Source organism: Asterias rubens, chromosome 15, assembly GCF_902459465.1.
Source record: "Asterias rubens chromosome 15, eAstRub1.3, whole genome shotgun sequence".
Classification (NCBI taxonomy): Eukaryota; Metazoa; Echinodermata; class Asteroidea; order Forcipulatida; family Asteriidae; genus Asterias; species Asterias rubens.
The window spans coordinates 1046792-1059182 of NC_047076.1; the positions used below are offsets into that span (position 1 = coordinate 1046792).

At 37.5% G+C, this 12391-nt stretch overlaps 1 protein-coding gene across 1 annotated transcript; it reads left to right on the forward strand.

The window, feature by feature from the left end:
* The first annotated feature begins 107 nt into the window (after positions 1-107).
* Positions 108-12299, forward strand: LOC117300028 (probable hydrolase PNKD). Its single transcript, XM_033783678.1, has 10 exons — positions 108-278; positions 1821-1936; positions 2455-2567; positions 2808-2866; positions 5077-5169; positions 5942-6105; positions 6444-6530; positions 8033-8100; positions 8884-8931; positions 10571-12299. The coding sequence occupies exons 1-10, from the start codon at positions 157-159 to the stop codon at positions 10757-10759; spliced, it is 1059 nt and encodes a 352-aa protein (XP_033639569.1). The 5' UTR covers positions 108-156; the 3' UTR covers positions 10760-12299.
* Positions 12300-12391: the final 92 nt, after the last annotated feature.

A 12391-nucleotide genomic window follows, 5' to 3' on the forward strand; every position in this document is an offset into this window, starting at 1 on the left:
TTTGCACCCCCCCCCCCCCCCAACCCGGCCAACCGCACCCCTCAAAATTAAATAAATATTTGATGAGTAAACAACAGAGGTCGCCCTTTCATTCTGAAATGCAAAATGTCGAAGGAGTGACATGCTGAAGTTTTCAGTGAAAAAGAAGTGTGTGTTATGATAGTTCAACTGGTTGTTTTTTCCTCCGTGGTACTAGGACTTTGTTGGTTCATAGCCAGGAGGAAACCGAAGCTACTCAGGAGGATGTTTAAGCCCGGTAGCCCTCTTTTTGCTCTTGGGTAAGCTCATTCATTATTGGAATTGCGAACAAAAAACAGCCGCTAACACTACTGCTGGGGACAGTAACACTAAACACTTCTTAACAGGTGATGGCAAAAAACAGTTGACCAGTTATGAATCTGAATCTTAATCTGAATCTGAATTATATAGTCGGCAAAGCATCCTTATGAAATTACAATTGGGTAACACACCTGTTTCGAAATGTCCAATTATGTTAAGACACCCCTAATGTCCTAATATATTCTTTATATAATATAAGCCTATCCCTATCCCTATCCCCAAGTCCCATCCCCTAGCATGTAGGGATTGTAGAGCATTACTTTAAAATTAAAAGGGTCTATCATTCCAATATATGACAAGACAAGTGACTGCATAGTTGTCTGAACTGTCGATGAAATGAATAAAATAAATAAATGGTGTGTGTTGGATATCGGATCACTAGGAGGCAGAGCCCTAGGCTGACTAGCATGACTGGCAGTTGTCCTACGTTAACTAATAATACTCGTAGGGAAGTCGACTGTCCCCCTCCCCGGCCCTGGAGATTCTGTCCCCCATAAAGTTTATCGTGATTCAGAAATGCAATGCATTGTGGGAAGGAATATGGGGCGGTTTCTATGCAGTTTCTACGACTCGCGCACGCAGCGCCTATACCTCTGTGTGGGTTCAACAGCGCCCTCTCTTGATATTTTGCTATTCGCGATAAACCTTAGGCCATGAGAATGAAAATAATAGATTTGCGTCAACCGCCCGCATGCTCTGAAAGCTACCGCCGAAAAATTTCATTATTTTCACAAAATTTCATTATATTCATAAAAAAAGACTCTGCATCACAAATTTTCAAGTTCAAATCATCGAACAAAGATAAAAGACTATATTTACGCATTTTAGTAGTAGTACTATACAAGGCAGACATTCCGTCGCGATCGTGATTGCGATTGTTTTATTTGCAGTAAAACACGCATCTGCTGTCGTTCATCTGCCGAGCGCAATCAACAAATTTGCGCAAAAATATTCTGCGCAATTAAATTTGCGCTATGCAGAATAGGCAAACTTGTGTAACGAGCTCCAGTTTGCGCATCTTCGTGTGAAAAATAATGAATAATGAAAAATGAAAAAAAGCCTCACGTCATTTCAACAATGCTCGGACGCAAATCTAAAAGTTTCATCTCATGGCCTTAGGGCCTATATGGCCTTTTATTTTATGGGTAATATTGGCTGGAGGAGGAGGATTCAAAAGAGGGAGCACGCTAAGTAAGTATCAGAAGACAGAAGAAGTTTGTAACAGTTTGTCAGATGGGGGAACAGCCTTCTCCTCGGCTTCACGTCCTGCCTTTTATGGACCCTACCGAGTATACAAGTAGAAGTAGAAGTAGAAGTAGAAGCAGGACAGAATCTCCTGTCACACAGGACAGAGCCACAGTAAGAAATGCCCATGCCCGTACAAAATCATGATATTATAGGCAATAGCTTTTAATATATAAACAAAGCATACAAAATGTAACTTATTTGTCATCCCTACAAACTTATTGTTTTTCCTTCAGATACCAATTCTATTCCAAGACAAGGTTAGGTCACTACTACCATGCCAAGAACCTCAAGAAGGCTAGAGATCAGTTTCCTGATGGGCATTCAGTGGTGGAAGTCACTGAAATGAATGGTAGGTCAGACATAAACTAATGTTAAGCCAGATGTTAAATAAACCAACATTTGTCCAAGACATTTCTGTGATTAATTATTACTCAGTTCTTCTAAAGTTCTATTGGAATATAACAAACAAAGGATACTACAAATTATTTTTATCTATCTTGACTATGGTAGTTTATGTGATCTGTTAAAGGCAGTGGACATTGTTGTAAAAAATAATTATTAGCACAAAACCTTACTTGGTAACGAGTAATGGGGTGAGAAACAGCTCCCTCTGAAGTGACATAGTTTTCGAGAAAGAAGTAAATTTCTGCGAATTTGATTTTGAGACCTCAAATTTATAATTTGAGGTCTCAATATCAAGCATCTGAAAGCACACAATTTCATGTGACAAGAGGGTGTTTTTTCTTTCATGAAAGAAAAAACACCCTCTAAAACAGTTAAGGGCAAATCACGTACACCATGGGTTTATGATTATCGTATTACAGTTTTGTTTTAAATTTGTTTGTTTCTTGACATCATTTTTATCAGGTATTAAGATCAGACCGATACCATACTTAGAGGATAACTACGCGTATCTTGTGATTGACAAAGCGACAAACATGGCCGTCGTTATCGATCCAGGTGATCCAGAGGTCGTTCAGGTAACTTAAGATGAGTTTTCTCAGATTATAAGACGATAACCCGTTTATAGAAGATGCAGATTTTTGCATGTTGATTATTCCTGCATTTTCAGTGTTTTCTTTTCTTCATGAATGAATGAATATCGAGTGAAACCATTTTCAGCAGAGGACAAAAATGACTTGATTTATTGTTTGATTGTCTGTTTAATTAATGAAATATTTTGTTTTTGTTTACAATTTGTTGTTTGTTTATTGTTGCAGTATTGGATAGAACAAGAGGGTGTTTCTATAACGGCCATCTTAACCACACACAAACACTGGTGAGTTATGAGAAAACTTTAGGTATTGGTTTGCGTCATCCTATTACAGCCAGGTAGAGGAGGGTATGGCAGAGCTGTCAACTCTCCCTGATTCTGCTGAAAGTTCCCGGAAAATCAACAAATCTTGCCATGTTCTGATAAACAAATTTTAAAGGGAAGGTACACGTTTGGTAATATTGTTAAAGACCAGTCTTCTCACTTGGTGTATCCCCATCATAACCATAAAATAACAAACCTGTGAAAATTTGGGCTCAATCGGTCATCAAAGTTGCGAGATAATGATGAATGAAAAACACCCTTGTTAAACGAATTTGTGTGCTTTCAGCTAGAAATAAATGACTTCTAGCTAGAAGTCTTTTATTATTTTAGTGAGAAATTACCTCTTTCTGAAGGGGTTGTTTCCCACAATGTTTTATACTACCAACAGCTCTCCAATGCTCGTCATCAAGTAAGTTTTTAAGTTAATATTTGTTTTGAGTAACTACCAATTGTGTACCTTCCCTTTAAAAAGAGTTGTTAATTTCATTTATGGTTTGAAGCCAATACTCTCAAAGAAGCGACCTTCATCACTATACTAGCATAGAACTCAAAGGAGAAGCGACCTTCATCACTATACTAGCATAGAACTCAAAGGAGAAGCGACCTTCATCACTATACTAGCATAGAACTCAAAGGAGAAGCGACCTTCATCACTATACTAGCATAGAACTCAAAGGAGAAGCGACCTTCATCACTATACTAGCATAGAACTCAAAGGAGAAGCGACCTTCATCACTATACTAGCATAGAACTCAAAGGAGAAGCGACCTTCATCACTATACTAGCATAGAACTCAAAGGAGAAGCGACCTTCATCACTATACTAGCATAGAACTCAAAGGAGAAGCGACCTTCATCACTATACTAGCATAGAACTCAAAGGAGAAGCGACCTTCATCACTATACTAGCATAGAACTCAAAGGAGAAGCGACCTTCATCACTATACTAGCATAGAACTCAAAGGAGAAGCGACCTTCATCACTATACTAGCATAGAACTCAAAGGAGAAGCGACCTTCATCACTATACTAGCATAGAACTCAAAGGAGAAGCGACCTTCATCACTATACTAGCATAGAACTCAAAGGAGAAGCGACCTTCATCACTATACTAGCATAGAACTCAAAGGAGAAGCGACCTTCATCACTATACTAGCATAGAACTCAAAGGAGAAGCGACCTTCATCACTATACTAGCATAGAACTCAAAGGAGAAGCGACCTTCATCACTATACTAGCATAGAACTCAAAGGAGAAGCGACCTTCATCACTATACTAGCATAGAACTCAAAGGAGAAGCGACCTTCATCACTATACTAGCATAGAACTCAAAGGAGAAGCGACCTTCATCACTATACTAGCATAGAACTCAAAGGAGAAGCGACCTTCATCACTATACTAGCATAGAACTCAAAGGAGAAGCGACCTTCATCACTATACTAGCATAGAACTCAAAGGAGAAGCGACCTTCATCACTATACTAGCATAGAACTCAAAGGAGAAGCGACCTTCATCACTATACTAGCATAGAACTCAAAGGAGAAGCGACCTTCATCACTATACTAGCATAGAACTCAAAGGAGAAGCGACCTTCATCACTATACTAGCATAGAACTCAAAGGAGAAGCGACCTTCATCACTATACTAGCATAGAACTCAAAGGAGAAGCGACCTTCATCACTATACTAGCATAGAACTCAAAGGAGAAGCGACCTTCATCACTATACTAGCATAGAACTCAAAGGAGAAGCGACCTTCATCACTATACTAGCATAGAACTCAAAGGAGAAGCGACCTTCATCACTATACTAGCATAGAACTCAAAGGAGAAGCGACCTTCATCACTATACTAGCATAGAACTCAAAGGAGAAGCGACCTTCATCACTATACTAGCATAGAACTCAAAGGAGAAGCGACCTTCATCACTATACTAGCATAGAACTCAAAGGAGAAAAGACAAGGAAGGAAGTTCCAGTTTCAGATGTTGGAGGAAAATCCCAGAGAATTATTCCAGGGAAACTCAAGCCATAGAAGGCCACTGACCAAGGCAGAGAATTGCGGATTTCTTTTGTCAAGACAGTAAGATGCCAATGCCCAATGATATAAAGTTGTTAAATCGCTGTGTTTTTTTTTTTTATCCAAACTAACTTCTTCTTGTAACATTTCTTTCAGGGATCATTCTGGTGGAAACACATCTCTCAGGAAAGTTTATAAGAAGCTTGCTGTGTATGGGAGTTCAACAGATTCAGTACCAGGTCTTACACAGTAAGTCTGCAGTTACACTTCATTCTATGTGTCTTGTCACATGAGGCAACTTTGAGGCAACTAACTGCAGCAAATGCTATAGAACCAGTTTAGTAGCACAGGAGTAATTTTTTAAACAATGATTAAGATTCCCAATAATAATATGTGAATGGTATCTCTTCTTGGATATTGCCTGTAACTGGTTGCCTGTAACTTGCCTCATGTAACATGACCCTTAGAACAGTCCATAAAAATTGTTATTACTCAATTGTCATTTTCACTACCTATTCAAACAAAAAACCCTACCTCTGTTGTTCAAATCCCCATTGATACCAGAGAGTAAAACGCAGATGCAGTTCTTATTTAGGGAGCGTCTCAAAAGTCGGAACGGTAGGAATGTTCCTTTTGGAATGATAGAGTATGCCCATGTGAATACCTGGACCGGTCCGTAGGACCGCTAGAACTTTCCTTAGGATCGTTCCAATTGGCAATTTATATCGTAGGAACGTTCTTTTGTGAGCGGAACGTGCCTGACTTTTGAGACACTCCCTTAGTTTGCGGTAACATCATGTGATTATGTCTACTTTGTTTTCTTTCATTAATTTCGTGCAACTCCGATGACCAATTGATTAAAAGATTTCACAGGTTTGTTATTTTATGCATATGTTGGGATACATCACATGAAAGTACTGGTCTTTGACAATTACCAAACAGCTCTTATTTCAGTTCTTACTGTAAATTTTTTCTACCATTTAGATTTCAAAATATAATTGTTTTCTTCTTTTCTGCACAGCCATGTTGTTGATCAGGAAAGCATTCAAGTGGGTGGTCTGAGGTTCACAGCTCTCTTCACACCAGGTCACACTGTAGGTCACATGGCATACCTCCTACACAGTCCAGGAGGGGATTCCCCAGACTGTGTATTCACAGGAGATCTCTTATTCCTTGGTGGTTGTGGTAAGATTAACCATTAATTGCTTCACTCCTTGCAGGAGTAAATATGTACAGTCTACCCTCATTATAAAGTATGTAATTTTGTTTATAATAACTGCTTTATTTTCTATCACTTTAAGTCCTGTCCGTCTACAGGCTGTTGATTCCCCTGACCTAGATGTTGCCATCCGTTTAAGTTCACTTTTGTATCACTTTTATAAAATATATGTGTACTATCATTTTGACTATAATTGTAATATTTTGTAGTATTCATTTAGAAATACTGTGATTTCTACAACATGGAAAGGATATATATATTTTGATTGACTCAACTTGTTCAACTTCCTTCATCTTTCTTAAAGGTCGGATGTTTGAAGGTCCAGCGTCACTGATGCTTCAGAGTCTAGATAAGATATGTGAGCTGTCTCAAGACACCATTGTTTGGCCAGGTATGTCTTAAATAAGCTTGGCGGTTCCAGAAATTTGGTGCTCGGTTCCGGTTCCCAAAAAAAGCTCGGTTCTGAGACATACCCGGTTCCACTCTATATAAAACACACACAATTGAGCCGATCTATTTTAACTGAAAATAACCAAGTTAATCAGACATCAGTCCGGAGCTCACACACATACAATTGGAGCCGATGTATTTTTAACGAAAAATTAATACCAGAATACCCACCTAGTCAATCAGACATTGTGCCACCGAGCACCTATTCTCCATGCATTTATACAAGTCTTTGATTTGGCCAGCAGCAGTACGTCCGTAGTGCAGTACGTCCGTAATGCAGTACGTCCGTAGTGCAGTACGTCCGTAGTGCAGTATGTCCGTAGTGCAGTACGTCCGTAGTGCAGTATGTCCGTGGTGCAGTATGTCCGTAGTGCATGCAGTGTGCCGTCTCTGTACATACAAGTGTACATGCCTGTACATGCATATAGTACTGCGGTTTTGTGCATGGGCCAAGCTTTTATGAATATGGATATATCGGCAGCCAATCACAACATGCTGTCTGGTTGGACTTTGGACTCTGTATAATCTCAGCATATGCCTATGCATCTGTGCACGGTGTGTTGTATGATAATGCAGCCACATGTGATAGTTGATGCTCATGTCGGCTTGAAGCCTTTGCACAGTGTATCTGCGGTCACTGCTTTCAACATCAAGCCTCAATTTCTAGAGCCGGTTCGTCCCAGGATCGGCTCCACAGAGCCTTTTATAATTGGGACTCGGTCTTTTGAAATCGGAACCGACAAAAGCAGGTACCCGGTTCCACAGAAGAGTGGAACCGCCGGTCCGGTTTTCAATTTGGAACCGGGTAGAACCGGGTAACCGAAGGAACCGCCCAAGCTTAGTCTTAAAGACACGGGACACTATTGGTAATTGTCAAACACCAGTCTTCTCACTTCGGTGTATCTCAACATTTGTAGAAAATGACAAAACTGTGAAAATTTGAGCTCAATTGGTCGTCGAAGTTGCGAGATAATAATGAAAGAAAAAACACCCTTGTCACACGAAGTTGTGTTCGTTCAGATGCTTGATTTCGAGAACTCACAATCTAATTCTGAGGTCTCAAAATCAAATTCGTGGAAAATTACTCCTTTTTCGGAAACTACGTTAATTCAGAGGGCGCCGTTTCTCACAATTCTTTATACATGTACTATCAACCGCTCCCCATTACTCGTTACCAAGTAAGATTTTATGTCAATAATTATTTTGAGTAATCACCAATAGTGTCCACTGCCTTTAAAGAAACAATATTCTTCAGATGTAAATTTATATGAACCATTGATTCAAATAATTATTCACTTTAAGAATTTTCAAAATTTAGTTTTTTGTTTTATAATATATTAATAATAAACAGTATTTGTTTAGCGCCAAAATCTGCCTAAGAAGACGCTAAAGTCGCTCTACTGGTTAAAGGTATAAAATTGTTTTATTTATGTATTCTTTCAGGTCATGAGTATGCCAGGGATAACCTTGACTTTGCCCAAAACTTGGAACCAGGAAATCAAGAAGTGATGGTGAGATGACCTTCCTCTTTAAGACAAAATTACAGAATTTGTTTTTTTCTAACAAAAAAGTTGCTGAGGAAACGTTTGAGGTTGGTCGGCTCCCTGGGTCACGTGGAAAATAGTGAAAGAACGATTACACAGTTTTTGCTTGACAACGATTCAGAAAGAAAATGAATAAAACGCTTAAACTCGAAACGGGTAATTAGTTTGTTTTATTTCTCATCAAAGATGACATTTCAGACAGAAATATTTCAAGGGATGTTTACTACTATCATCATCATTAGACCGTGCATATTTTATGTAAATCTGTGATCTTGACGTTCTTTTAATGATTCTGTAATGTTCCTTTAAAGTCATTGGACACTCTCAGAACTGAACAAAAATTAAAAGTTCACAGATTTACAAATAACTTGCAGGGTTTACAAAAGGTAATGGTGAAAGACTTGTCTTGAAATATTATTACATGAAATGCTTTACTTTTTGAGAAAATATTAAAACAATATCAATTCTCGATATCAAAAATTACGGATTTATTTTAAACACATGTCATGACACGTCGAAAAGTGCGGAAACGAGGGTGGGTTTTCCCGTTATTTTCTCCCGACTCCGATAACCAATTGAGCCTAAATTTTCACAGATTTGTTATTTTATATATAAGTTGTGATACACAAAGTGTGGGCCTTGGACAATACTGTTTACCGAAAGTGTCCAATGACTTTAAGCTAACTTAATGTTTGGTTGTATATTTAAATCATTTTTAAAACCCATATATCATGGGTTTGTTTGTTACAGGCCAAGTTTTCATGGGTAAAGGAAAGAAGAAAAGAGAGGTTAATAACGGTAAGACTTAAAAAAAAGAAAATTACATAACACAAAGCTGTTTCGTTTTTTATGACGATAGGACTCGAACCCTCAAATTAAGGGAACACGTTGCCTTGGATCGGTTGAGTTGGTCTCCGTTTGTAACCGTTTGTTATAAAATGCATATGATTAGAGAGATATTTCTAAAGTAGAATATAATGATTTTTGGGGTTTAACAAAGAATTGACTAGAGCGGGATTTGAACCAACGACCTCCGGATTAACATGCCGGCGCTCTACCAACTGAGCTATCTAGCCCTATATTGGCGGTGTCCCCATTTTGTCAATATCTTTGTTCGGGGGTGCCAGTCAGAAGATGCATTTTATAACAAATGGTTTCAAATGCTTTTCAAAGACCAACTTGACCGATCCAAGGCAACATGTTCCTTTAAGAAGTAGACCCCACCCTAGACCCAGCAGGAACCCTAAAAACTGCTCTCAGTGTGCCCAAACCCTAACCATATTTATATTTTGAACTTGACCCCGACTCTGACCTGACTCTTACACTGAATCTGATTTTTTTTATATTTTTTTTTACTACTTTCTGTTTGTAGTGAAGTCCAAGCTTTTGTTTGTACTGAATTGTAGTTTTCAGTTTTAGTCAATAATTGTCATTTTGTGTAGTTTGGTGTTACATGCTTTATAATTTAATGCAGTCTACTGCTTTGTCTTCTCTTTTACTGCCTGTCCTCCTTTTTTATATCTTGATGTATCTCCCTTTTTAATGTTTTCCAATCCAGATGTTTATATTTATATAGGCCTATTTAATGTTTTTAAGAGCTTTATCCTTTACGTATAAAATTTTTGTATTTTTGTATTTTTATGTGAATTGCCGAATAAATAATAATAATAATAATACTATAATATTTTCCCATCTCCATTTTGTTATATTGGTTTGTTTTCTCTGTTGTTATCACAGACTACAGTAGACTTGAGGCTCTGTGTTGTACAATATTGTGCATTATCATGGGGAAAAAAAATGTTCTCTTGTCGGCTATCAAATTTTCAAATGTGTTTACTGGTTAAATGTACACAATGGTGTCTAGACTATAAACTTTCATAAATAGTTTGTATTATATTGTATCATATCGGACAATAAACTTTTGCAAGCAGTCATGCAACAGCAATTGATGGCTGTTAACTTTCAATACCTATCTTGACATTGTACAAATGTAACTGTGAAACTTTCCAATGTATAAAGTGTATCCTTTTTGAAGCCATGTATACCTATTTTTTAGAGTTGTTGGTTTTTGTACACACACAACAAAATACAAAACCTGCAATAAATTATGTCATGGTGACTTTGTCTAGCGTTTAAGACCAACAGTCAAAACTACTTTGAAGATCAGATCTGTACATTTTTAGATATGGTGGTCCCAAGACGGGCTACTTAAATTTTGCTGTCTTTATAACTGGGTTAATTTACTAATGATATAAAGCTAATTGTGTTTATTGGTAACTTCAAGGCCTGAGCTTAGGTAGGAATTTGGATCTGACTCTTGTATTAAGCAAAGTATGACTTTAGTATCAAACAAAATTATAATCTAATTATGATCAAATCTCAATAATAAAAGCAAACCACTGATGACAACTTGAAATAACTTTTCTTAAATCCACAGGCGCCTTCCTCCGTGTCAGAAGAAAGGTCTTACAATCCTTTCTTAAGAGCCTCTTCATCGTCTCTCGTCCAAGCTCTGAGAAAAGACGAGGGGTCAGATCATGGGTTGGATGTAGATAAAGAAGAGAACAGAGCAAGCATCTTGAAGGAACTACGCAACAGGAAAGACAAGTATTTTTATAAACTATAGCTTTTAATTTTGTGTACTGAGATTAAAAATGCTAAGCCTGCTTGGCTGAGGGGAGCAGAGACCTCAAATGGTGTCATTCAGTAAGTCACACTTTGTGGTCTTGGGTTCGAATCCCCCTGGAGTGATTTGCCGGAACTTGGGGGGAAAGTACCGAGTACACATCAGTGTAGGTAAAGATAACATCTATTAAATCGCTGTTCACACATATAATTCGTACTGTCTCTAGTCACTGGGCTAGCTCAATGGTCTAGCAATGCAAAGGTTGTGCGTTCGAATCCCACCTGAGTGATTAGCCTGTGGATTTTTTTTCGTCAAAGAATTCGGGAAGGTAATGAAAAGGATCAAAAGAAAATGATATACTTTATCTTGATGCAAAAAACAAATCGTTGCGGTACCGTTTGCTAAAACGTAGGATTCAAAATGCCTCCAGCTACTGGGATAGCTGTATAGTAACTTAAAGGTTGTGGGCTCGAATCCCATTGGAGTGATTTGACTGTCGATTTTTTTTTTCATAGATATTGGTGTAAGGGTGAAAACAAATTACATTCTTTATCGCGATGCAAAAATAACATCTCTTACTTGTTCATTTGAAGAAATATTTATTGACGGAACTTGTGTAGAAAGGGTTGGTCATTGGATGAACTTTTTTCAATTGAGTATTCTCTGAAACAGATTTAAGGGGTAAAGTATGTTTCAATCCTTTATTGTATCAAAAAGTATTTATTTTTGTATATAGGCAAGTTCCCTCAGATTCCCCCAAACGAAATTCATTACTGAATATATTTTATTGCCAATATTTAAGTCTAGAAAATATTCAATTAAATTCACAGAAGAATATAGTATTTAAAATCAGAATCAAAATTAACGGAAGAAAAATGTAGAAAAAAACCTATAAACTGAATAAGAGGCTTTGTAGCAATTAGCAATCATACATATCCATGTGCAGTGTACATATACTTACAATTAACAAACACCTTGCTAAGCTTATCAACTCACTTTGTAATTTTGTTTTAAGTTGTTACACGTTAACATTACATTAATCCTCCCCCAACTGGGATAAGACAAAGTGTTGGTATTTTCTCTCAAAGGAATTGGGCCACAACTTTCCCTTCATCGTTATCCAATTCTAAATCTTTACAAATTCACAAGACTATTTATTTTACACACACACATTTTTTTTTATTCCCAACTCTGCAACTGTCTGTTTTTTTCATCAAAAGAAACTTACCGTTCACAGTTATCCAATTGTCGATGTTTACAAATTCACAAGACTTGTTTTTGTACCATACTTAGTTACGTTGTGCCCGATGGACAGTTGAAGAGTGGAACTTTATATAAACTTCAAATGTCGCTACGTGCTCGAAATACACTGTTTAAAGTAAACCTGCATTGTTAACTTGCTATTGAATTCCCCTCACCCATCAATTAAACATCACAATGCAAAGTGATATGAAAAAAATGGCTTTAATTATTAACGTATTTATCAATCAAGGTTTTGTGTAAAGCGAACTAATTATTGTATAAAGTAAATTATTGTGTTCAGCAAATGGTTGTAAAAGCAAATTATTGTATAGTCTGGGGCCTGAATGCTTCGTTTTTGAAAGGGCAAGGCACCAAGGCATTTTTCCTTAG

Excerpts from the sequence above, each read along its gene's own strand:
- LOC117300028 (XM_033783678.1), top strand. The coding sequence starts at position 157 with ATGATAGTTCAACTGGTTGTTTTTTCCTCCGTGGTACTAGGACTTTGT. Across the intron at positions 1,937-2,454 it reads GGAAGTCACTGAAATGAATG|GTATTAAGATCAGACCGATA; the intron begins GTAGGTCAGACA and ends CATTTTTATCAG. Across the intron at positions 6,531-8,032 it reads AGACACCATTGTTTGGCCAG|GTCATGAGTATGCCAGGGAT; the intron begins GTATGTCTTAAA and ends GTATTCTTTCAG.